This window comes from Chrysochloris asiatica, unplaced genomic scaffold, assembly GCF_000296735.1.
Source record: "Chrysochloris asiatica unplaced genomic scaffold, ChrAsi1.0 scaffold00134, whole genome shotgun sequence".
NCBI lineage: Eukaryota > Metazoa > Chordata > Mammalia > Afrosoricida > Chrysochloridae > Chrysochloris > Chrysochloris asiatica.
The window spans coordinates 8743615-8769877 of record NW_006408652.1 but is presented as its reverse complement, the minus strand read 5'-3'; the positions used below and the strand labels follow the sequence as shown (position 1 = coordinate 8769877).

Below are 26263 nucleotides of genomic sequence, written 5' to 3'. Positions count from 1 at the left end.
TACCTCTTTATCAATATTGTTACCTTTTGAAACACCTCATTCATTGAACAGTTAACTGAGTCAGATCATGACACTATAAAACCATTAGTTTTTAAAATCTGGCCCATAAAACAAAAGTATTGCAAAATCTTTAAGAACAAATTAAACTGCAGACTTAATAATAAATGGAAATTTTAAGGCTAGAATTAATGAGGGAACGTGAATCTGAATATTAGGAAGGTGAAGGTAGATAGAAATACAACTTAGTCCTGCCAAGAAACACTAAAAAGCAACAAATCATCCAAAAAAGTGAAAATTAAGAAATTTTGAAGAAACAAAGAAAAGCTAGGCTAGCACAGAATCCATATAAAATCTCTGAAGTTAAGAAAAGCAATCTAGAGAGCATAAGGAAAACTCTTGATGGATTGCAGGAAGATCGGTTGTATTCAATCACAAAGGCGATAGGAAATGTAGGAAGAAAGAATATTTTGCCACACAAAATGTATGGTTTGTGTGGTAAAATGCACCTCAAAGTGTGTTTGTTATTGTTTTGTTTTTTACAGCAAATGTAGTTCTTAATTTTCCTGCTTGCAAAGCAGATGTGAGTTCATTAACCACATGGTGTTATCATTTTAGAGACCTGAAGAGCGTTCGGTTCCATTATTTTATTTTATAGACAGAAAAAAGAAGTAAAATGGATTCTAGCTCCACTATAACATGTTAACATCCACAACAAACTAAAAATGACATGCTTATGAAGTTGAGAGCTTTTTAGTATACATTTTTTACTTTAAGCAGATAATTTAATATTACCTCCTGTGAATGAATGGCCAATAACAATGCATTTTCGCTCACTAATGCTCAGGATACCAATCTTTTTGCATTTCATTTTGTTTTTGATGACTTCCAGTTTTCCTAAATTCACACTTCCCACATTCCACTTTCTGATTAATAATGGATATTTGCAGTTGTTTATCCTCATTTTGAGTTATACCCCATGAACACGTGGTTTAGTTACCCGAGAACGAAAAGGTGAAAAGGAATAACATCACATTCATCGACAAAAAGAGCATGACAATGTTGTCTGTGATAGGATAATATTCATATGCTTAAAAGGAAGACCAGTTAATATCACAATTAGTCAAATGTATACAGCCACTAAAGTCAGTGATGATGAAATTGAAGAATTCTACCAACTTCTTCGGTCTGAAATTAATCAAATATGCAATCAAGATACATTGACAATTACTGGTAACTGGAATAAAAAGGTTAGACACAAACAGGAAATACTAGTAGTTAGAAAACATGGACTTTGTGATAGAAAAACAATGCTAAAGATTGTGATTATATAATAGAATTTTGCATGACCAATGACCTAGTCTTGAAAATACTCTTATTTAAAAACATAAAAAGCACACATAGACCTCAGCAGATGGAATACATAGGAATCAAACTGACTATCTCTGTGGGAATATATGATGGAGAAGCTCCATATCATTAGCCAAAATAAGGTCAACTGTGGAATAGAACATCAATTGCTCATATGAAAGTTTATGCTAAAGAAAATTAAAGCAAGTACACGAGAGACTAAATACCACCTTGAGTATATCCAGCCTGAATTTAGAAACCATCTCAATAACACATTTGACGGATTAGACACTAATGACCCCAAATCAGAAGACTTATGGGATGGCATCAAGAACATCACACATAAAGAATGCAAAAGGTCATTAAACAGAGAGGAAAGACAGAAAATACTAAAAGAGATATTAGAAGGGACTCGGAAACTCACTTTCTATCAAAGAGAAGCTAAAGCACATGGAAGAAATTAATAAGTAAAAGAACTAGACAGAAAATTTCAAAGGGCAGCTCAAGAAGACAAAGTAAAGTATAGTGAAATGTTCAAAGACCTGCAGTTTGAAAACCAAAAGGGAAGAAGACACTCAGAATTTTTCAAGCTGTATGAACTGAAGAAGCAATTCAAGGCTTGAATTGCAATAATGAAGGATGTTATGGACAAAATAGTGAATGATACACATAGAATCAAAGAAAGATGGAAGGAATACACAGCCACTTTACCTAAAAGAAATGGCTGATCATCAACCATTTCAAGAGGTAGAAGATGATCAAGAACCATTGGTACTGAAGGAAGAAGTTCAAGCTGCACTGAGAGCACTGGCCAAAAATGAGACTCCAGCACGCACTTGAAGTTCTCTGGTTGCCAAGGAGCTGCTGGCAGAGTTTGTCAGGAGGGACGGGCAGCGACATCACCTACGGGTGTCCTGTGAGGCACCGAACCATGCCGACCCTCCCCAGGGCCTATTGTCTGGAGTGGCCCAGCTGAGGGAGAGGTTGGCCGAGCTTTTCAGCAGCCTGGTACAGCAGGAAGCTCAGGATCCGGTGGCGGTGGCAGCTGGAGGCGAAGCCTTAAATGGTGATGCTGAAGATGATACAGAAGATGAAAACAACCCTGATAACAGAATTAACTCAGATGGACCATCTGCAAAACGACCCAAACCACCAACTTAACACTAGTTTGTATGAAATCCAAACTAGAAGACTGCTACTGTCCTCCTAATTACAACACACCAACATTTCAGAAAAGATATGTGCTCTAATTTGGAAAAGCATCTGTTTTGTTCTCCTGAGACAGTTTTTGTCAAAGAAAAAACTTTCTTAACACCAAAAGAATTCTTAGAAATAAATCTGCTTTCTTGAGTGAGAAAGAAATTTTAGACCATGTAAATAAAATAGAACCACTGGGGGGGAAAAAATGAAGCTCCAGGAACTGAGGAAATCTTTCAACAAACTGATGCAGCACTGGAAATGCCTACACCAAGAAAATTGGAAGACAGCTACTTGGGCAACTGATTGGAAGTGATCCATATTTGTGCCCATTTCAAGAGAGATGATCCAGTGGAATGTGGGAATCATTGAAAACTATCATTAATATCACATGCAAATAAAATACTGCTGGAGAACATTCTAAAACTTTTGCAGCAGTACATTGACAGGAGCTGCCATAAATTCAAGATGGATTCAGAAGACAAAATGGAAGGAGGATATTACACTAACATTAGACGTATCTTAGCTGAAAGCAGAGAATACCAGAAGGATGTTTATTTGTGCTTTACTGACTATGCAAAGGCATTTGACTGTGAGGGTCATAATAAACTATGGAGAATGTTATGAGGAAGGAGTATTCTAGAACACCTAATTCTACTCATAAGAACTTGTAATGGACCAAGAGGTGGTCATTTGAACTGAAAAAAGAGATACTGAATGGTTTAAAATGAGGAAAGGTGTGTATAAGGGTTGTATATTTGAACCATATTCAATCTGTATGCTCAACAAATGATCCAAGAAGCTAGATTAAATGAAGAAGAATGTGGTATTAGGATTGGAGGAAGACTCATTAACAATCTGTGATATACAGATGCCACAACCTTGCTTACTGGAAGCAAAGAGGACTTGACATACTTACTGATGAAGATCAAGGATTAGCATCTTCAGTATGGATTGCACTTCAATGAAAAGAAAACAAAAATCCTCACACCTGGACCAATAAATAACATTATGATAAATGGAGAAAAGATTGAAGTTGTCAAAGACTTCATTTTACTTGGAACCACTATCAACTCATTAAAGCAGCAGTCAAGAAATCAAATGATGTATTGTGTTAGGCAAATCTGCTGCTGCAAAAAAAAAAAAAAAAAAAAAAAAAAAAAAAAAAATGTTGAAGAGCAAAGATGTCACTTTTAGGATTAAAGTGAAACTGACACACACCATGGTATTTTCAATTGCATATATGCATGTGAAAGTTGAACATTAAATGAGGAAGACCATAGAAGAATTGATGAATTTGAATTATAGTGTTGAAGAAGAACACTGAAAATATCATGGACTTCCAGAAGAACCAATAAATCTGTTTTGGAAGCGGTATAGCCAGAATGTTTCTTGGCAACCACCAAGGCAAGACTTCGTCTCTGTTCTTTGGTTATGTTGTCAGGAGGGATGAGTCTCTGGAGAAGGACATCATGCTTGATAATCTCAACAATAAAAAGAAGACTGTCAACAACAATGGGCTCAAATATAACAAATAATTTGAGGATTATGCAGGAATAGGCAAGTCGCTGAGTCTGAATTAATTTGATTGCATCTAACAACAACAACCTATGAACTCATAGAAAATGGAACCATTACATCAAACTTCTCATTTTCTATTTCACTTTCCACAAAATTTAAGGAAATTCAAATTTTAGGGATACTGGAAAAGATTAGTATTTGTGCCCATTCCAAAGAGAGGTGGGTGACACAACGAAATGCGGAAATCATCGGACAATCTCTTTGATATCCCATGCGAGTAAAATTTTACTAAAGGTATTACAGAAATGGCTGCAATCATACATTGACAGAGAATTTCCAGAGGTTCAAGCCGGATTCAGAAGAGGCCGTGGAACTAGGGATATCATTGCTGATGTCCGATGGATCTTGGCTGAAAGCAGAGAATATCAGAAAGATGTTTACCTGTGTTTTATTGACTACGCAAAGGCTTTAGATTGTGTGGATCATGACAAGCTATGAACAGCATTGCGAAGTATGAGTATTCCGGAACATTTAATTGTGCTCATGAGGAATTTGTACATGGACAAAGCGTCAGTTGTTTGAACAGAGCATGGGAACACCGAATGGTTTAAAATTAAGAAAGGTACGCAACAAAGTTGTATTCTTTCACCATACTTATTCAACCTGTGTGCTGAGCAAATAATCCAAGAAGCTAGGTTATATGAAGAAAAACGTGGCATCAGGACTGGAGGAAGACTCATTAACAACATGCAATATGTAGATGATACAACCTTGCTTGCTGAAAATGCAGAGGACTTAAAACATTTACTGATGAAGATCAAAGACCACAGCCTTCAGTATGGATTGCATCTCAGTGTAAAGAAAATAAAAGTCCTCACCCCCTGGACCAATAAACAACATTCTTATCAATGGAGAAAAGATTGAAGTTAAGGACTTCATTCTTCTTGGATCAACTGTCAACACTCGTGGAAGCAGCAGTCAAGAGATCAGACGGTGTATTGCACTGGGCAAATCTGCTGCACAGAAACTGCTTAAAGTGCTGAAGAGCAGAGATGTCAGCTTGAGGACTAAGGTGTGCCTGACCCAAGCCATGGTATTTTCAATAACCTCATATGCATGCGAAAGCTGGACAGTATAAGGAAGACTGTAGAAGAATTGATGCCTTTGAGTTGTGGTATTGGAGGAGAATACTAAAAGTGCCATGGACTGCCAAAAGAACCAATAGTTCTATTTTGAAAGAAGTGCAGCCAGAGTGTTCCTTGGAGAACAAGATGGCCAAACTTCGTCTCTCATATTTTGAACATATTGTCAGGAGGTTCCAGTCACTGGAGAAGGATATCATGTTTGCTAAGGTGAAGGTCAGAGAAAAAGAGGAAGACCCCCAACGAGATGGATTGGCCAAGTGGCAGCATCGATGGACTCAAGTGTGGCAACAGTAGTGAGGTTGGCCCAGGATCGGGCAGTGTTTCTTTCTGCTGTGCATAAAGGTCGCCATGGGTCAGTAATGACTTGATGGCACCTAACAACAACAACAACATGTGATATCAAGTTTATTTTCATCTGGAAAATAGTAGGTTTGTTGCAGGAAGCTATCTAGTAAATACTGCTTCATTTGCATTTCAGTCTCTAAAAGTCTGGTAGCAGAAGGCTTGATTTAATAGATTGTAATATATGGAGTTATTGCCTTGTTCTTTACTAATGAGCATAAGTAGAAATATATTTTGCACAGGTCACTTATTTTTCAATAAAACCTCTCAAATGGACCACAGTCATTTCTTTAAACAAATAGGAATAAGGTGACGATATTGGACAAAATAAATTTTCATATTTGCAAATGTATTGATTTTTTGATCTGTCTAAGAATTCAAAACTCTCTAGTAGAGCCACTCTTCAGCTATAATGCTCCACCACCCAAAGAGTCTTAATGTGCTCATGGCAAAATATAAGGAAAACCTCAGTGTATGTGCACATTCCAAAAAGTCAAAGGTGGGATTGAAAGACAAAATAAGAAAAGAGTGGGAATGTACATATCTATGAATAGACCCTCAAAGAGAACCATGCATCAGAGAATCTGAGATAAGACTTTTCAACCCATTCTTGCACAGATAATTATTTTACACATTTTTTGTTTTTTCTATTTTGATACACATGAGGTTGCCATTAGTTGGGGTTGACGCATGGCAACTGGTTGTTTGTTTGTTTGTTTGTTTTGTTTTGTTTTTAATACTGAAGATAACATGTGCCTCTTACTTTTAAGTCTAACATGCATGTGATTCTCATGCAAGTCACTTGTACATACATATCTGTCAAGCCACCACAAAATCCAGTTTATTCTTAACTGAATCTTTGCCACATAGGTTTGTTCCATGTGATTTATAGCTTCTGCTACATAGTGACATTTGGCTAAGGGTCAGGTTCTAGTACTGCCACTTGCTTGATGTGTGGCTTTGGGAGCAAAAATAGTCTCCTTCTCTGAACCTAAGCTTACTCAAACTGTCATACGTGCTAGATGAATTTTGAGGGTTCTTCCCAATTTCACACCTGTTTCTCTGTATATAGTTGAACAAGTTGAAGACACACAAAATACTGATGCATAAAGTTAATGGAAAGCCAGGCTTACAATGAATTATTATAATAGATGCTGGATTTCATTATCTCTAATATTTGGTGGAAGGAGCCTTGGCAAGGCAGCGGTTAATCACTCAGCTGTTAACCTAAAGTTCACGTGTTCAAATGCACCAGCCAGTATGTGGGAGACAGATGTGAAAGTCTGTTTCTGTAAAGATTAACAGCCTTGGAAACTATGGGGCAGTTCTACCCTGTCCTAGAGGGTTTCTCTGCCTCTGAATCAACTTGGCAGCAAAGTATTTGGTAGATGTGATGGTTAATATGATATTATTGATAAATATTGAGGTAGACACATTTTAAACTTCTCAATTCCTAATTTTTTTATACTGAGCATCTTTGAAATTAATACATTGGTTTGCCTAAGCCATCTAAGAGAATGGCCTATCTTCAGTAGCTATCATTTCCGTCATTTTCTGAGTCAACAAAGAAAGATGGAGTGGGAGTCAATAAAGTGCAGTGAAAAGAGCACAAGGCTGTGGAATCAATATGGACTTGGACTTGAATTATGGCTTCATCCTTCCTACATGGTTTGGGATAGGTCCATGGTCACTCTATGCCTCAATGACACTACAATACTAGCTCAGCGTCATAGGATTATTGTGAGGATCAAATGAGATGATACACATAAAAGCTTAGCTGAGTGCCAAACACATAGAATAGACTCAAAAACTTTCTTCGTCCTTTCTATCATTTTAAATGGCTAGTCCTGGTGTGGAAATACAGGACAAACACTGGACTGCTAACAATAAGGTCAGCAGTTCAAACCCACCAGCTACTCCTTGGAAACCCTATACAGTGTCACTATGAGTCAGCGTCAACTCCATGACACTTAACAACAGCAACAGACTCTTCTACCCCTACACTATCAACTCCCCTCTAATTTGGGTCAAAGTCCTGGGGTGAAATCAGACAAGACTTGGAAGTTGAAGAGCGAAAGAAGGAACAACTGTAAAGAAAAATGAAGTTCTGATGCTTGTCCAAAATAATTATCCTACAAAACATTATACTGAGCAAAATAAGTATAACACAAAAGGACAAATATTATATTATATTAACTCACTTATATGAAATAAGAAAACATAGAAACAAAAGTTTGTGAATGGGTTACCCAAGGTGGAAGGGAGGGGGAAAGAGGGAGTTCATGTTTGGGGGCATTGAGTTTGTGCCATTTGTGGTAGAAGATTTTGGGAAAGGCTAGTGATAAAGGTGATGCAACATGACAAATGTCATCACTGTCATTGAATTGTAAATGTGGAAGTTGTTGTGTTGGAGGATTCTTCAGTGTGTATATTTTCAGCACAATCAAAATTTAAAAAGAAACAAAGAAAAGAAAATGATGTCATGGAGTGTGGGGCAAAAAAGTGCCTATTACAGGAAAGAATTTATTAGAATGTTGGAGGCAAAGAGAGTGCCAAGCAAACCCTTCTCCACTGTCCTCATGTGAGCCTGAAAAATGTACAGATGACCAAGTTATGCTTGTTCATTCCCTAGGCACCTTGTCATCCCACACTCAAGATATTAGTTAAGCACGAAAGTAAGCATAGGAATCTTTAGTAAACAAAAATATCTAAATGTGAAGGTATTGTTTCTCAACATACCTTCCAGGTAGGTTTATACATTTTAAAGGTGGTATTTCCATCTCTATAATCCTTTTGATTTGAACTGCTAGATCACCAGCTCAAACTCATCAGTTACTCCTTTACAACCCTATATATATGAGTTGGAACAGACTTGAAGGCACTTAACAACAACAATCCTTTTCCCAAAGAATTCTGCACTCTTCAATTTACTCCAAGTCAAAACATCATCTGGGACATCCTTGAGGGACTCAGAACATGTTGTTTTTCTTTTCTTTTCTTTTCTTTTTTAGTTTTAGGAACAAAAAGAACTCAGAAGGGGCATGATTAATACTGTAGGGTGAATGGAGTAAGATTTGCCGATCAAATTCTTATAGGAGAGTCCTTGCTACCCTCCAAAAATGGGCAGAACACAGTTCCTTGGCATAAAATTTTCCTGACCTTTTTTCACCAATGCAGTTTCTATTTTCTTTAAACTTCTTCCCAATAAGCCCCTGTTAACCATCCTGTGTCTTAAAGAAAATCTATCAAGATGACTCCTGGAGTGAAAATGTAGAACATAACTCAAAATCATAAAAAAAAAAAAAAAAAAACAACCAACCCAGACTTACTGGTTAGATAGAGCCTGGTGGAACACTGAGAACTTTCATCACCTTTCAGGTTTAGAAGTGAATTCACCTCGTGGCTCAATTCTCAGCTAAGAAATAGATAGGCATATAGGGGGGACAACAACACTAGTGAGGTTCCAATACCATAGAATGTTCAGCCATTTGAGATCAAAAGGACAAGATTCAGCATGATGGAGCAAGAAGGAGAAATGCAAACCAGAACCACAGGGAGGAAGTGGGAGAAGTGATGTTACAATGAGGGGATTGCGATCATTAAGAGGAAAGAAGTGTAGGATTCAGTGAATGTAAAACTGACGATCTGCTCTGCAAACTTTCACTCAATTCACAATTGAAAGTTCAAAAAAACCCAATAACAACAACAAAAAAACACAAAACACAAAAAGATACCTTTGGAATCCCAAAAGACAGTGGCCCTAAACTTTAGAGCTGACCTCTGTGACATGTATTTAACTGGTCCAGAAGATCCCCTTGGCAGCCACTTTTTTAATGGGACCTTGTTTTATGAAGGCACCAAACAGACCAATGTGGCACAGTAGGATCAGCACTGGTCTGCTGAATATAAAGTCAGCAATTCCTCAGAAACCCTATAAAGGGTCACTATGAGTCAAAACTGTGTTGACAGAACTTAACAAGACCTATATATTACTGAGAGAACTTGTCTGCAACCATCCACTGATCACAGACACATGTTTAAGCATCTTTTGTTGGAATAAATTCATCCATGGATGAACTGGATCCATAGTAGCAATATTTTTTCATTTACCCCCATTATTTACATAAGGTGATGCCATGCAAGGATATTTAATCATCTTACTGAGAATGGCACTTTTGTTCAAACAGAGGCCACCACAAGTAAATAGCTGGGTAAATTTTGGTCTCCTTCAGTCAAATTACAGACCAATACTGACGTAGCTACAAACTGACGAATTTTGTCTCCCCAAACAAATTAGCATTTGGTCAGGCCCACTGTCAAATTGAGACATTCTTCTATACTTGGTGAGACAGAAAGCTAAAATTTCCAAGCATTAATTGTATCCACTGGTGGGTTGTGCATCTAGTGATACGTTAACCCAATGGCAGCACTCCAAAGGAAAAAAGAAAACTGACAATCAGAAAACCCCAAATCACATGGAGTGTGGATTTCACTTGATAAACTATGTCGTTTTGCTTCTCTTTAGTGTTTTAACTTTTTTTTTTCATTTTCATCATATTCACGTTCTCATCCCCTTCGTAGCAGAGATTACAGACAAGTCTACTGAACCTCTTTCACCTTGGGGAATGAATATGAAGGGCTCATGCCTGAGTCTATCAAGTAAATGAATGCACAAAAGAAAGGATAGTGGGCTTTAAAGCTAGACAAATCCTCCAGAATTTAGTACCTAAGAGGACAATGTTAGAGACACAGGTATTCCATAAATAGTTTAATGAACAAAAGAATGACCATTTTACCCATCCATAAACCAATGCGCTGAATATAACTGAAAGCATGTGGGCAGGCTGTTGCATAAGTGGTCAAGATGAACTAATACTTGATTACTTTATTCTCACCAGTTCATTGATGAGGAAAAATAGTGAGCCACATTCAAAAATCCAGCCTTGCAGGATGAGGAATAATAATTACAGTTGTTTTAAGGTGGCCTTAGCCATTGATAAGAGGTTAATTGACTCTCTAAATCAGAGTTGGCCCTCTTGACCAAAGATCAAACCATTTCCAAGTTTCTGCTACTTAGATACAAAGAAGAAGAAGCCACAAACGTTGTTTGACTAGGAAAGTGGGCGGCTGGGTTAGTTATTGAAATCTGTCTGCTTCTAGTGAAAGCGAATTAACCTGGACAATCATGGGCTGTTTGCTCACAATGTACTCCTTGTCCCCAAAGACATTTGAAACTGCCTTCACAATTTTCAAAGAACTAGTACCTGGTACATCTCCTTTGGCCTTCCAGTGTCAAGAAGCTGGTGGGGCAGGTCCTAGGCATTCCGATTTTATATGTAAAGAGACAGAAAAGCAGAATGATGATATGACTTACCCAAAATCACAGTAATAAAAATGGCAGCTCTTCTCCTCTATAGAAAGCCATTAGAGCCTGTACCCAATGTTTTTTGAACTCTGTCTTTCTAAAAATAATCAGCACTATCCCAAATACTTTCATCATTCTGTGAGAACTGAGAAAAGGTATAGGTTGCATTCAGAAGGAAAATACTTAGGCATTGGGTATAAAAATTGAATGGTGGTGGTCGTTATGTGCTGTGGAGTCGGTTCCGACTCATAGCGACCCTGTTACAGGGTTTTCAAGGCTGTAAATCTTTACGGGAGCAGAAAGCCTCATCTTTCTCCCGCGGAACAGCTGGTAGTTTCAAACTGCTGACCTTGCAGTTCACAGCCCGATTCGTAATCAATACGCTACGAAAGCTCCTTAAAAATTGAATAAGTAGTCGGATGATATCAAAGTTTCCTGAGACGTAGGCCAGGCCTCCATCTTCACAGACACAATTTTTCTTTTCCAATTACAACAATCCTATTAACTGATTCAAATATAGAAATCACAATTTACATTCTTTGGGACTGGTCCTGTACCAATACCAGTAGGGAAAGAGCCCATTCAGCCTGGTTGGATCCTGCCAAGGCCTGAGGTATGCACAGGTGTAATGTCATTCATTTCTGTTGGCTGTTCTGAGGCATGGAAGAAGATTCTTTGGGGTATTTTGTGGTGGAGTAGTCTCAGGGTGTGGTGCTGCGGGTTAATGCATTGGACTGAAAGGTTGCTTTGAACCACAAGGTCGGTGGTCCATTCAAGCTCACTAGCCGCTCCTCAGAAATCCCATAGAGGGTTGCTATGAGTTGGTACCAACTCGACGGCATTCAGCAAAAACAATAAATCTCAGGGAGAATTAGACACTCAGGGAACTAGAAGCCCTACCTAGAGGAAGGGGCCGGTAGGTTCTCACTGATATGACTTGTTAGAAAAAGCTGATCTTAGATATAGTAGTCTCTGAGGTCTGTCCAGATGTGTGCTTAAAATCTCCTTGGCTGTTAAACTCTTCCTTCTGGAATATAATGCTTCCATGTCATTGGGGATGTTAGTGGTTCACATGGAGGCCCTCTCCTCTGCAGTGTGAGCCACATCACCATCAGAAAATCACACTCTCTGGCAATAGAAAGTCCAGCTCTCATATTCCTGAATTTCCTGGTGAAATGATTTTTAGTTTGGGAATGGTTTCACTTGATGATTGACTGGTGGGAGAACAAAAATGCATCATTGCCTTTGGGACATTTTTTTTTTCCCCCTCTGAGTAAGGCTAATCCTGTCCAACCAATCCCAAATATTCTACAAAACGTAATTCTGAATATATCAACACATCACCACACACCACACATGTGCATCTCATGAAAGTGCACTTTGCCTTGTTTGGGTTTGGGGGATAGGGTGGACTGATTTCCTGAAAGAAAAGTCTTCTGAATTTTCCCCTAATTCAATCAACTTGTTTCCATAGAGCTCTAAAATAGCCTGAGGTCAGGTGGTAAACACATTTTATTTCCTTAAAGTTGCCATCACCATTTAGAACAAAACAAAGCATCTTGCAGTTGCTAAGCCCTTGGTCTTTGGGCAAAGGACTCTACCAGTCTCTGAGCTACACCCGGACTTCCCTTCCACTGTACAGCAGACAGATTCACCACCTAGGAAGTCTTAGGTGTTTAGAACATCCTTTGGTCAATTGCACTTGTTTTATATAAGGAAGTTTTGTGAATCAAAAGAAAATGGATCTGAAACAGTCAACAAGTGAAAGGGAGGCCATCATAGATTCTTGTTTAACCAAACAGTGTCACCCTTTAATTACTAAGAATGTTTCCTTGTATTTAAAAGGTTTAGTATTTGGGTGTGTTGGATTTTCAGAGGCTCTTGAAGTTCATTAGTACATTAGAAAACTTAGTAGAAATCTTAGTAATGATTACTTCATGCCTAGAATATGCTAACACTCACATAAATGTGTAGGGCATTCCTATGAAGCATTTACTGTTGGTGGCAATAATTATTATCACTATTTTCGGCGGTTTAAAATGAAACCTAGAGATACTATGCAATTTTTTTTAGAGCCTACAACAGCTGTAACATAGGCAAAGAAAGTGGAGAATTGAGATACTTATCAGGCGAAGTCAAGCCAATAAAAACAAGTGATTAAGAGTAAAGCACTTCTCCCACCCCCTGTATTAGCCAGATCCTTCTCTGCATTGATTGCATCCACCAGAAAATTGATTGACTGCCCCTTTCAAGATCTTGTCATCTCCTGTGTGAACAATGGCAATAGCTTCTAGTCAGTCTAAGTCTCTGTCCTCATGCCTCTGTAATACATTCTCTATCTGTCATCAGAAGTAAAATGAGACCAGAACACCTACTCCCTTTCTCAAAAAGCCAACCAAAAAGAAAGCCAACACCCTCTCACAAACCTATACAGAAAATAGAACAGCCTCAGTAGTGTCACATTAGGACCTGCCATCCAGGCTCATCTCTTAGACGTCATATACTTCCACTCATTCATCTGTTACTGTTCCTTCAATGCAAAATGCCCTTTCTTTCATATACTAAGTTGAATGTTGTTAAGTGGCATTGAGTTGGTTTCAACTCATAGCAACCCTGTACAAGGTTTCTTGAGGAGTGGCTGGTGGGTTTGAACTGCTGGCCTTGAGGTTAGCAGTCCAGTGCTTATCCTACAGCACCATAGCAAGTTGATGTGTTTCCCAAAAATGTATGTCCTCTGATCTTCATAATGTGGTCTGCTTGGTAATAGCGTCATTGCAGATGTTATTATTTAATTACAATTAGGCCCTAGTGGATTAGAGTGGGCCTTAATCCAGTAATTGCTGTTGTTATTAAGTGTCTTCAAGTTGATTCTGACTCATACTAACCCTGTATAGGGTTTCCAAGGAGGGGCTGGTGGTTTTGAATCATTGACCTTGCAGTTAATAGTTCAGTGCTTATCCTACAGCAATATACCAGGACTACGATGAGCTCTGGTAGTGTAGTGGTTACGAATTGGGCTGCAAACTTTAAGGTCAGCAGTTCGAGACTACCAGCCACTCCACGGGAGAAAGATGAGGCTTTCTGCTCCCGTAAAGATTTACAACCTCGGAAACCCTGTACAGGGTCGCTCTGGGTTGGAACCAACTCAATGGCACTTAACAACAACGATTTCACATACAGATAAGGTCAGGTGACAATGGAGACAGAGACTGCAATGATGTGATTACAAGGCAAGGAACACAAAGCTAGGCGAGCAGCATGGAACAGACCCTCCCTTAGAGCCTTCAGAGGGAGTGGCCCTAATGACACCTTGATTTCTGACTACTGGCCTCTAGGACTATGAGAGAATAAATTGTTGTTTTAAGTCACCTAGCAGATGGTCTGGTAGCGTAGTGGTTACGAATCGGGCTGCGAACCGTAAGGTCAGCAGTTCGAAACTACCAGCGGTTCCGCGGGAGAAAGATGAGGCGTTCTGCTCCCATAAAGATTAACAGCCTCGGAAACCCTGTGCAGGGTCGCTATGAGTCAGAACCGACTCCAAGGCACATAACAACAACAACAACAACAAGCAGATGATCATGGGTTACCACAACCACAGAAACGTATACCCTCTGTGTTCCACTTATCAGTATCTTCCTCATCCTTCAAGGCCTAGCTCAAATATGACCTTTGCTAGCATTCTCTTGCTTGGTCCCTTGAGTTACAATACAGACCAGATATCACTTACATCTGTATTTTACACTTAAATCTTTCTGTGTTTTTTACCATTTCTGTTTTCTCCTCCCTTTTCGGATTCACCCTATTAGTCTGTAAAGTTCTAGTTGATATGTTGTTGTTGTTGTTGTGTGCCGTCGAGTAGATATAGACAATGTTAAAATCATGTGTTTTGTATATCTCCCAGTGCTTAAACACACAACGACTGTGTGTTTGGACACAGCCAGACTTCCCCATTCAATTCCACTTCCTTCTAATGCCTTACAACTTCTCAGTGAGTATGAGTAGGCTTCAGAAAATCCATGGACAAATTCTATTATCTTTTCATTCCATTTCCCATAATTTTTTTTAAAAATTCCAAAATACAATATTCATTAATTTTGTCTGCTTTAAGTCCTAAGGAAAAACAAATAAATCTGTACATTATGTACTTAATGATCCAATATTTGTCCATTCCCCAAGTAACCGACTTCATCAACTAGTGTTCTTGTTGGTTTTTTGTTTTTTTCATTTATCAAATGTCTAGACCTTCATGTAACTAGACTTCCAAGCACTTTGGAATAAGGTGCTTATGATTTCCTGTCAAAAAGGATTTCACAATTGCATTGCTGGACTTGTAGGCACACTATTAAAATATGCTTGAACGTGACCAGAGCGTTTTTAAACAGCTGGCATATTCATCCCCCCAAAATAATTAGTTTTCAATAAAAGTTGCTTTTTATTACTCAGGAAAAGTTCTCCAGTGACTTTTAAGGATCTGCCAAGTAAAATTTCAAAATGAAAATAGAGTATCCCTGCTGGCCAATGGCCAAGTGAAATGAAACACAAACATACTAATTTGTGCCAAGTCGCAGACATGCTGCTCTGCAGCAAAGTGGGTAAGTACCCGCCTGGGTTTAATGTTACATAAACCCGCCTAGTCTCTTCTCTGGCTCTGCAGAAAACTGTCCACTTGGGGCCTATGGCCTATGGATTGGGCCCAATTTATCCCCTCTCTTCTTGCAGGCAGGAAATGAAAATGGGTTCAGGAGATGGCAGAGGTTCCTTCAACCACAAGCCACTCCCTGGTAAGGCTAAAGTCTAGATATTTGTTCTTAAATAGACAAGGACAAAGGGAAATGGACAGCAAACTTGATGATGCTGTGAGAGCAGCTCGCCTTGAAATGAGAATTGCTGATTTCACCCTTAGCTAATTATTCATTGTCAACTCAATAAGAGAGAGTGTTTCATGATTAGGGTGTTTCATGATTTGGCTGCATCCCTATTTACCACCTGGCAGAGGCCTGATGAATTCTTTCTCCATCTTAGCAATGCTGTCTTAGCTAGTAATATCAACAAATTAAAGACTATGATTTCCTAGACTGGCTTCTCTGTGGACAGGAATATTCACTAGCCAGAAGCTTCTCCAGCCCATCTGAAATCCAGAGTTATGTCTTTATAGAGATCTATTACTCTTTCTGAGTTTTGTTTTGTAACCCATACCAGATTTGTGTCTTGCAACTTTCCCCCTCTTCCAGTGGCTCTACTATAGCACTCCTCTATCAAAACTATCAATACCAGCCCTAACGACAATAACATCGAAACTATGACTATCAGCCATGACCAATAACATGAAAATTTAGATCTGTTTTTATAGTAAGTCTGTTGATCTAGAAATTGAAAAAGTAAGGCGCTTCTTCAAGGGAAACATCAGTTTTATAAAGGGTATCAGCCAACTAGCCTACCAACTAAAACAACACCAACAAAAACAGTTGTTGTTGAGTTGCTTCAAACTCAGGGTGATAGATCCCATGTGTGAAAGAGGAGAACTACTCCATGGGGTTTCCTAAAAGAACAAATCACCAGGACTGTCTTATACAGAACTGCTGGGTGAGTTTGAGGAACCAACCTTTAGGTTAGTGGTAGATTGAAAGCCATTTGTGCCCAGAATGCCTACAAATCTCAATAATGTAAGCTATTTGCATGATGGAAAAAGGTTAGAGATGAAGAATTTCAAAGATTACCTTGTGGCTGGTTCCTCAAACTCCCCCAGTTCTGTGTAAGAAAGTTCTGGTGATCTGTTCCTGTAGAAATTATAACCAAGAAAACCCTATGGCAAAGAAGTCTTGGCGTGGCGCTGTGGGTTAATGTGCCAGACTTCAAAGCCGTTTGATTGCAAGGTCGGCAGTTCAAACTCACCAGCTGTTCCTTGGAAACGCTATACAGGGTCGCTATGGGGCGGAATCGACTCGACGGAAATTAACAAGAGTGGCAAAAGTTCAGGGTGGGGAGTCAGAATATCTGTGTTTACATCTCCACTTTGCTATTTCTTTGCTCAGAGTGATTTTAAGCATATCCCAAGAATTTGTTTCTCATCTGTCAAGTGGGAATGAAAATGGCAACATCAGAGAACAGTTGTGAGAATCAATGGAGCAATGTTTTGTAAACTGTAAAGCACTGTGTTATTATTGATTTCTTTTACCCTCTCTCCATTTATCTTCATTTCCAAATGTTGTAATGTACAAGCCAATTTCCCATTTACGAGACTGTGGTTTAGCATTCAGAGCAGAGACTGACTGCCAATTCTCCAAAGTGATATGGTAGAAATACAATGTACACAACTGGCAAACAAAGACCTTTCTGGATTCTCTGACCCGCTTCTCAGATGCTAGAGGTCATCTTTATAGGACCATTTGTTGCCAATATATTACAATTTTAAAGCAGATCCTAAAATTTGCTAGCCATTTATGTTTGAATTTGAAAGTAAATGAGCTCATTTGCTACAGGTTGGACTTAATGAAATAAAGGAAAGAAAAAAGTTTCTTTCTCCATTCCAATTTACTAGTGATCAGCAATAAGGTAATTCCAGTCAGATAATTCCGAAGGGAAAGAATGAGATTTTCATTTGATTATGTTTAAATTGGGTCAATCACTAGTACATTATTAATTTTAAAAAACAGATAAATATTTCAAATTGTCCTATAAAAGCATTGCTCATCTCTTTAGCACTTTAGTGGGAGTCTTCATGGTAAGAGGACATATGAGGAGGAACACTGTTACCCTGAACTGCCTGGTGATGGTGGTTGTGTGCCGTAGAGTCGGTTCCGACTCACAATCACCCTGTATAGGGTTTCTAAGGCTGTAAATCTTTACAGAAAGCCTCATTTTTCTCCTGCAGAGTGACTGGTAGATTCACACTGCTAACCCTGTGGTTAGCAACCCAGCTCATAATCCAGTCCACAACAAGGACTAGCCAGACTGTCCTAATAATTATTAACTCTGGTTTTCAGGGGGTACCATGGCGCTGTAGGAGCAGCACTGGACTTCGAATCACAAGATTAGCAGTTCAAACCCACTAGCTGTTCCTAGGAAACCCTATATAGAGTTGCTATAAGTTGGAACCAACTTGATGGCACTTTACAAAAACAACATGGTCATTGTGTGTCCTCTGAGATAGAATTTCTTCTGTATATGTACCCTGCCAATCATGACACTGCCTCAGCCCTGGAAGGCCTTCAGGTAAAATTTAACTTAGTAGGCAGAAATGAACTGGTGTCTGAATTGATACACCAGAAAAGGTTAAAAGAAAAGGTTAATACAGAAACTTAAGGAGAATGTCCCCTGACTTTCTTAGACCTTTGCGATTAATGGGATTTGTTTAAACTAGCTAAATTCAGGACCTCTGAAATACATGATTGAGACCAGTACTTCAGCTTAGTCTCACACCCTGCCATGTGTAATTCTACTTGATAAGAATGTTGCTAAGGTGACTTGGCCAAGAACCAAGAATCTGTAGAGAAGAGTTAACACCGCAGGTCTAAGATTGCTCTCTATTAAAGACCTACTTACAATATTGGTTGGTCCTTGGCTGGTGTCTGGAAACTTGGCTGGTAAACAGTTCCCTACACTGAAATAAAACTTTCCCTAATTGATAAGGTGGTTTCACCAGCTGGGGCTTCAAACACTTGCTTTTCCTCTAGAAGTCTGGAATTTGGGTAGTTATTAAGAAGAGAACTCTTATGTGACTATCCCCAAACAAAAACCTTGCCCACTAAGTCTCATCTGGACTTCCTAAGGCAGACTACTTTCCACTTGTTGCTTCATTTTGTTGTTGTTGTTGTTGCTTCATTTTGACTGCTGGCGTGAACCCTTGAACCCTGTTATGGGATGGAGACAGTATAGGAAGCCTACCCGGGGCTTCCTCCAGACTCCTTCTAATGTATCTTTTCTCTTACCGATTCCTTGTCATGGCTCTCTATAATATATTTTAGTGGCTAAAATATGACTAAATGTAGAGTTCGATGACTTCTAGCAAATGACCTAGCACTGGGTTGTCTTGGAGATCACCTAAACAATTTTCATGTGAGCATTGCTGAAGACAACTGACCAGATTTACTGCTAATTTGTTAACAGAATCTGGATGATACCCTGGCTTCTCAAAAAGTCAGGGAGATAAGGAAAAGTGGTCCAGATATTTTATCTACAAGTATTTCAAGCATTGCAGGTAAAATAATTCTAAATTGTTCAAGTTTTTACAAGCAATTCTCTTTTAAGGAAAAAAAAAAAATCTCTCTGCTACTCAGCCCATTCATTGTTGCTGTTGTTGTTAGGTACTGTTGAGTAGGTTCAGACCCATAGCAACACTATGCACAGAGAGACAAACACTGTCCAATCTCGTGCCATACTCACAACTATTGCATTTGAGACGACTGTCGCTGCCACTGTGTCAGTCCATCTCATTGCGGGTCTTCCTCTTTTTTACTGATCCTCCAATTTTGGAGGTCCTTCTCCAGAGACTGGTCCCTCCTGATACCATGTACAAAGTATAAGAGACAGTCTCACCATCCTTGCCTCCAGTGGGTATTCTGGCTGTACTTTTCCCAAGAAAGATCTACTTGTTTTTCTGGCAGTCCATGGTATGTTCAGTATTTTCCAATATCATCATTCAGGGAGTCCTGGTGTGGCACTGTGGGATAATGCACTGGACTGCAAGGTCAGTTTGAACCACAAAGTCAGTTTGAATTGCAAGTTCAGTGGTTCAAATTCACCAGCCATTCCTCAGAAACCCTATACAGGGTCGCTCCATAGGAACCGACTCAATGGCATTTAATAACAACAACCATCATTCAAACGCATGGATTCTTCTACAGTCTTCCTTATTCATCATCCAAGTTTAGCATGCATAGAAGGCAATTGAAATTACCAAGGCACACTTAGTCCTCGGATGGACATCCTTGATCTTCAACACTTTTAAGAGTTCTTCTGCAGGAAATTTGCCCAATACAATACATCATCTGAATTCTTGATGGAGGCTTCCATAAGCACTTATTGTGGAGCCAAGTAAATTGAAGTCTTCGACAACTTCAACCTTTTCTCCATTTATTATGATGTTATTTATTGGTTCAGTAATAAGAATTGTTGTATTCTTTATATTGAGGTGAAACCTGAAGACCATGGTCTTTGAACTTTATCAGTAAGTATTCTAAGGTCCTCTTCCCTTCCAGCAAGCAACGTTGTGTCATCTGCATACCCCACATTGTTGAGTCTTCCTCCAAGCCTGATGATGTATTCTTTTAATGTAGTCCATCTACTCAGATTATTTGTTCAGCATACAGATTAAATAAATATGGTGAAAGAATGCAACCCAAACACATAATTTTCCTACTTTGAAACCACACTGTCTTCCCTTATTCTGTCTGAACAACTGCCTCTTGGCCTATGTACAGCTTCCTCATGAGCACAATTAAGTGTTCCGGAATACTCAACCTTCTCATTGTTATCCATAATGTTTTATGGTCCACAAAGTCTAATGTCTTTTTATAGTCAATAAAATATAAGTACACACCTTTCTAGTATTCTCTGCTTTCAACCAAGATCTACCTAAAGTCAGCAATGATATCCTTCATTCCACTTCTGAATCGGGCTTGAATTTCTGGTAGCTCCCTGTCATTGTACTGCAGCAATCACTGTTGAATAATCTTCAGCAAAATTTCACTTCCATGTGATATTAATGGTATAGTTTGATGATTACTACATTCTGCTGGGTCACCTTTATTTGGAAATGGGCACATAGATGGATCTCTTCCAATAAATTGGACATGTCTTCCAAAATTTTTGGCTTCATGACTCCATGTTGCATCTGTTTGTTGAAATATATTATTCCGTCAATTCCTGGAGCCTTTGTTTCACCAATGCTTTCAGTGCAGCTTGGACTTCTCTTCCTTCAATTCTATTTGTTCTTGATCACATGCTATCTCTTGAAATGATTGGACATCGACTAATTCTTTTTGGTGCAGTGACTGTGTATTACTTCCATCTTGTTTTCAAGTTTCAAACGTGATTCAGTATGTTTCCCATAGAATCCCTTAATACTACCACTCAATGCTTGATTTTTGTCTTCAATTTTTGCAGCTTGAGAACTATTAAGCATGTTCTTTCCTTTTGGTTTTCTAACTTCTGGTCTTTGTATACTTCATTATAATATTTGATTTTGTCTTCTCACGCTGCCTTTTGAAATGTTCTCTTCAACTCTTTTCTTTATAATTTCTTTCAGTAACTTCTCTACGTTCAAGAGCAAGTTTTAGTCTTTTCTGATACACATTTTGTCCTTTTCATCTTTTCTTGTGTTTTAAATGACCTTTTGCTTTCTTCATATATGATGTTCTTGATGTCATCCCATGTTCTGGTCTTCAGTTATGAGTGTCTAATGCATCCGATCTGTTATTGAGATGGGCTCTAAATTCAGTTGGAATGTGTTCAAGGTCATATTTAGGCACTCATAAACTTGTTTTAACTTTCTTCAGGTTCAGCCCAAATTTGAATGTGATCCTGGCCTTGTTTTAGTTGATGATATTGAGCTTCTTCTTCACCTCTTCTCAGAGATATAGTCAATTTGATTCTTGTGTTTTGCATCTGGTGAGGTTTTTGAAAAAAGGTATTTGCAATGAAGAAGTCATTGGTCTTGCAAAATTTTATCATGTGACCTCCAGCATCCCTTCTATCACCAAGGCCATATTTTCCAACAATGGATCCTTCCTGTTTATTTCCAACCTCTGTATTACAATCACCAGTGATTATCAATACATCTTGATTGCATGTTTGATCAATTTCAGACTGAAGAAGTTGGTAGAATTCTTCAGTTCAATCAGGACTGGCTTTGGTGGTGGTTGTGTACATTTTAATAATAGTGGTATTAGCTGGTCTTCCTTGTAGTTTTATCCTATCACAGACAGCATTGTACTTCTAGATAAATCTTGAAATGTTCTTTTTGATGAGGAATTTGATGCCACTCCTCTTCAATTTGTCATTCCTGTCATAGTTAACCATGTGATTGTCAGATTCAAAAGGGCCAATGCCAGTTCATTTCAACCCACTAATGGCTAGGATACCAATCTTTTTGCATTCCATTTCATTTTTTTTTAACATCCAATTTTCCTAAATTCATAATTCATATATTTCATCTTACAATAATTAATGGGTGTCTTTGCTGCTTCTGATGATTTTGAATTGTGCCACATTAGCAAAGGAAGATCCTGAAACCTTTGCTCCGTTCCCATCATTAAAGTCTACACTACTTTGAGGAGTCAGCTCTTCCTCAGTTGCATTTTGAATACCTTCTAATCTGAGGGTCTCATCTTCTGGCACGAAGTCTGACAATGTTCTATTGCTGTTCATAAGGTTTTCAGTGGGTAACCCCTCAGAAGTATTCTAACTGGTCTTCTTCCTAGTCTGTCTCAGTCTGGAAGTTCCACTGAAAACTGTCCATCATGGGTGACCCTACTGATATTTAAAATACCAGTAGCATAGCTTCCAGCATCACAGCAACACAGAAGGCAGCACAGTATGACAGATTGACAGGTGAGTGGTGTGATCCTTTCATGAAGGAGTAATCAAAAAATCTTGCTGGATGGATATTATTACTCCCTTTAGCCCTTTCATGAAGGACTAATAATATCCATCAAGGAAGATTGGTGGAATTATTAAGGATTATTGGGTTAAATACCTAGTCCATAGAAAGGTCTCAATCAATGGCAACGGCATTATTGAAAGTTTTTGTTTTATAATTTTAGAGAATATTTGTTCCAATAATGTTGATGAAGGTTATGCCAAGGTATCAAACTTTGATGTCTCTCCAAAGTCTGAGGGTAGCAGTAAGCTAGTGAGCCTTTGGGTGTAGACCCCTCCAATCCACATTCTGGGCTCATTTGTCACTAGGCTTTAAACATGGGAAGTGCCTAGATTAGTAGTCTGACACAAAGAGAAGCCCAGATTTCCTTCTAGCAAGAACACCCTCCCGAAAAGATGTTCTAGAAGATTCCTGTGTATGCATACTCTCATGGGAATCATGAGCCTTTGGGATGGTTTCATTTGTCTTTGTCCATATGCCAGGATGATTTCCCATTAGTCTTTTGTTTCGTACAGATGAGGCTGGAAGAAATGGCCAACCTTGGCAATGACTTGCTCTATGCTTCTCAGACAAATGCTTGAAAATGGATATGGTTGGATAATGATGAACCCGAATTATACTATTCCCCTCCTCACACTCGGCATCTCCTTCCACCCCCCCAAAATAAAAGAATTTCACACCTGAATACACTTTTGGTTCTGGAACAATAAAGGACAGGTGACAGGCCCAGCTGGAAGGCCTCTTTTTCATTTTCCTCTGGCCACAAATCAGATATCTTGGGCTCCCTGCAGGACAGGCTCCACTGGCAGTAATTGGCACCATCTGTAGCTGTCAGACCACTGGCTGGCATTCCAGCATTTCATCTTTCCAGTCAAGGCATTCATCACTAGGCCCAAACTCAGCCAGCTGACGCTGAAAGATTAACTTGCATTGATTTGCTTGGCTAAACTCGTTTGAGCTGTAGTCAGTACTGAGCATTCCGGTTTAATAGCCATCCCCACCACAAGACGTTTACAAGGTGGTTGTCCATTGGAGTTTTTGTTTCTTTTTTCCCCACTCCCCATCTTGTGCCTAATGTATTCTCAATAATTAAAATTTTAGAAATGAATGAAGATAGAGGGAGGTGAGTACTCTGTATCACCCCCTACCAGATATATAATTAGAAATACTCTTACCTTATATCTGTTTCATTCAACTTCTCCCTCATCATAGTGTTTGTAGGTGGTGGTTGAGAAGATGTTTCTACCTACACTTTTTCCAGAAGACTTGAGGAAGTTCAGACATATCAAGAGTAGCTGACAGGTCATTAGGTTGACTTGCTGGCTGCCTTTCCATCCTCAATCTTATATATTTTGGGTCTCTTGCCCTGGACAAGTCCTAGTAACAGGCATGGGTATTTGTCTTAGTTTCCTTTGGCTATTATAATAAAAATATCACAAATGAGTGCATTAAAGAATAGACATCTATTACCTCATACTTTTAGATAGTAGACATCTGAATTGGAGTCTCAACCATCTATAGGTCCTCGTCCGTGGCATTCCTTTGGAGTAGAGTAGGAAGGTGTTCCTCAGAGGGGCATAGAGGCACAACAAAGCATGAGGAGTTCAGGTGCTAATAGTGTGATGGGAATGAAGTGTGCACATGGTGAAATTGTGCCCAGTAGTGAAGAGGTTGGTGTGAAAGTAGTTTAGGCCTTGGTGCTAAACAGTGGTTCATGACTTTTATCTTACAGGTGTTGGAGAGTTGAGGAACTATTCCATGGAGGGCTTACCTGCTCAGATTTGCAAGTGTATGGAGGGCTTATTTGGGAAATAAGACTCTAAGCAAAGAAACAAGCAAGAAGTCATTGTCATACACCAGGAAGGAAGGGTAGGAGGAGAAATCAGTTTGACAGGACATAGTAATTAACCCACGAGGGATACATGAAAGTGGGACGACGTAGTAAGTCTAGATGGTCTTATGGGCTTGTGTCCTGCACACATATGTGGGAACCACAATGAACACTTCTGGTATGGATTAAATTGTGTCCTAAATCCTGTATCTGTGAATGTGACCCGTTTAATAAACAGGGTACTTGAACATACTATTGGCTCTGGTAGCATAGTGGTTTCAAATTAGGCTTCTAATCTCAAGGTCAGCAGTTCAAAACTACCAGCTGTTCTATGGGAGAAAGATGAAGCTTTCTATTCCCATAAAGAGTTACAGCCTCGGAATCCTTGTATATGGTCACTATGAGTCGGAACCGACTCCATGGCACACCACTACCACCACCAGCACCACCATCCTGGACTGGAGTGGTTCCTAACCCTATATAGATGGCATCATTGTAAGAGAGAAGAAGAGACACAAAGAGGAAGGGTGACCTGGTGAAAATGCAGCTTCAAGCCAAGGGGTTACCAGAAACTAGTAGATAGACGTGGAACAGATTCCCTCTCTGATCCTCAGAAGGAATCTACATGCCATGATCTCAGCCTCCAAGCACCCACAACTATGAGATACTACATTTCTATTCTTTAAAACCTTCCAGTTTAAATGACAATAATAATAACTGCTTCCATTGAGCAAGTAAGTCTCCAAGTTAAACACTCGTTAACTAATATCTTGTGCTATCCTCAAAAATGATTTCAAGCACATATGATGTTTCTATTAGTCACCCAAGGACACTATGAGTCCAGGTTTATTATTATTCCCATTTTACAGGTGAGGAAAATGAGACCTAGAGGGCTTTGCCCAATATCACCCAGAAAATGAGAGCCAATTAATTGTTTCCCATTCCAAAGCCTGTGCTTGTCACTGTCATACTCAAGTTTCCTTTTATTCCATCAAATAATTTGTCTTAACTTTGCCCAATTTTGTTCTGTTTTATGCTTCATTCCATGAGTAAAATCTCCCTCATTATGAACATATTCTTTTGTGAAATATACACTCAAAAGAAAGTTGTCCTCTGCCAAGTGAGATGATGTGCGAGGCATTTAGGGATGCTATAAACTCTGGTGGACTGAAATCAACCCTACTACCTAAGGCACACCTAGAGTCCTGGTGTGGTGCAGTAGGTTAATGTGCTGGACGGCGAGGTCATTTGAACCACAAGGTTGGTGGTTCAAGCTCATCGGCTGCTCCTCAAAAACCCTATACAGTGTTACTATGGGTAGGAACTGACTTGATGGCACTTAACAACAACAACAACCTGAGGCAAAGAAAGTATCACGGGGTGCAGCAGAGGTGCTATAGACATAAATATAGATATATGTATCATATATAAGCTTTTTGTTTCCTCCAGAGCAAACTTATAACCATACATTTCAAAGGAATGATCCCTGATCTATTTCAGGGGGGCGAAATGCAACTTCCAGGATTTGCCTTGGAAAGTGAACTAAGTGATAAATTGCAAGTCTCATTGAAATTGCCACCCTCTTACTTGACATTGTAAATAAAATGTTCTTCTGTGAATGAAGAAGTAGGAGTCAGAATAGCATGACAAATATCTGTTTATATAGTTATTATCAAAACATTACTAACAAATATGCTTCCACCATCTTTTGGGGAGTAATTGATGGCAACATTAATGTTTAAATTGTTATATGAGATAAAAGGCACTGCGGCATAGCACTTGTATTGGTCTTTCTACCACTGTTATCATTGTTACTCATAATAAACATTTATGGAACATCTACCACAGATACTTATATGCCCCAAAGAGGTGTGTGTGGGGGAAGCATTTCCTGAATGAATTATATATATATATAT

General features: G+C 39.0%; 2 protein-coding genes across 2 annotated transcripts in view; one reads left to right on the top strand and one right to left on the bottom strand.

Annotated features, from left to right (window-relative positions):
* LOC102820045 (uncharacterized protein C14orf142 homolog) overlaps nucleotides 1-2508 on the top strand; it is a 34614-nt gene extending 32106 nt beyond the window's left edge. Inside the window, exon 3 of the mRNA XM_006869721.1 lies at nucleotides 2206-2508. Coding sequence (XP_006869783.1) covers nucleotides 2206-2508 — 303 coding nt within the window. The remainder of the gene's footprint in view (nucleotides 1-2205) is intronic.
* AFF2 (AF4/FMR2 family, member 2) overlaps nucleotides 1-26263 on the bottom strand; it is a 559120-nt gene that overhangs the window by 402920 nt on the left and 129937 nt on the right. The gene's annotated exons all lie outside the window — the stretch shown is intronic.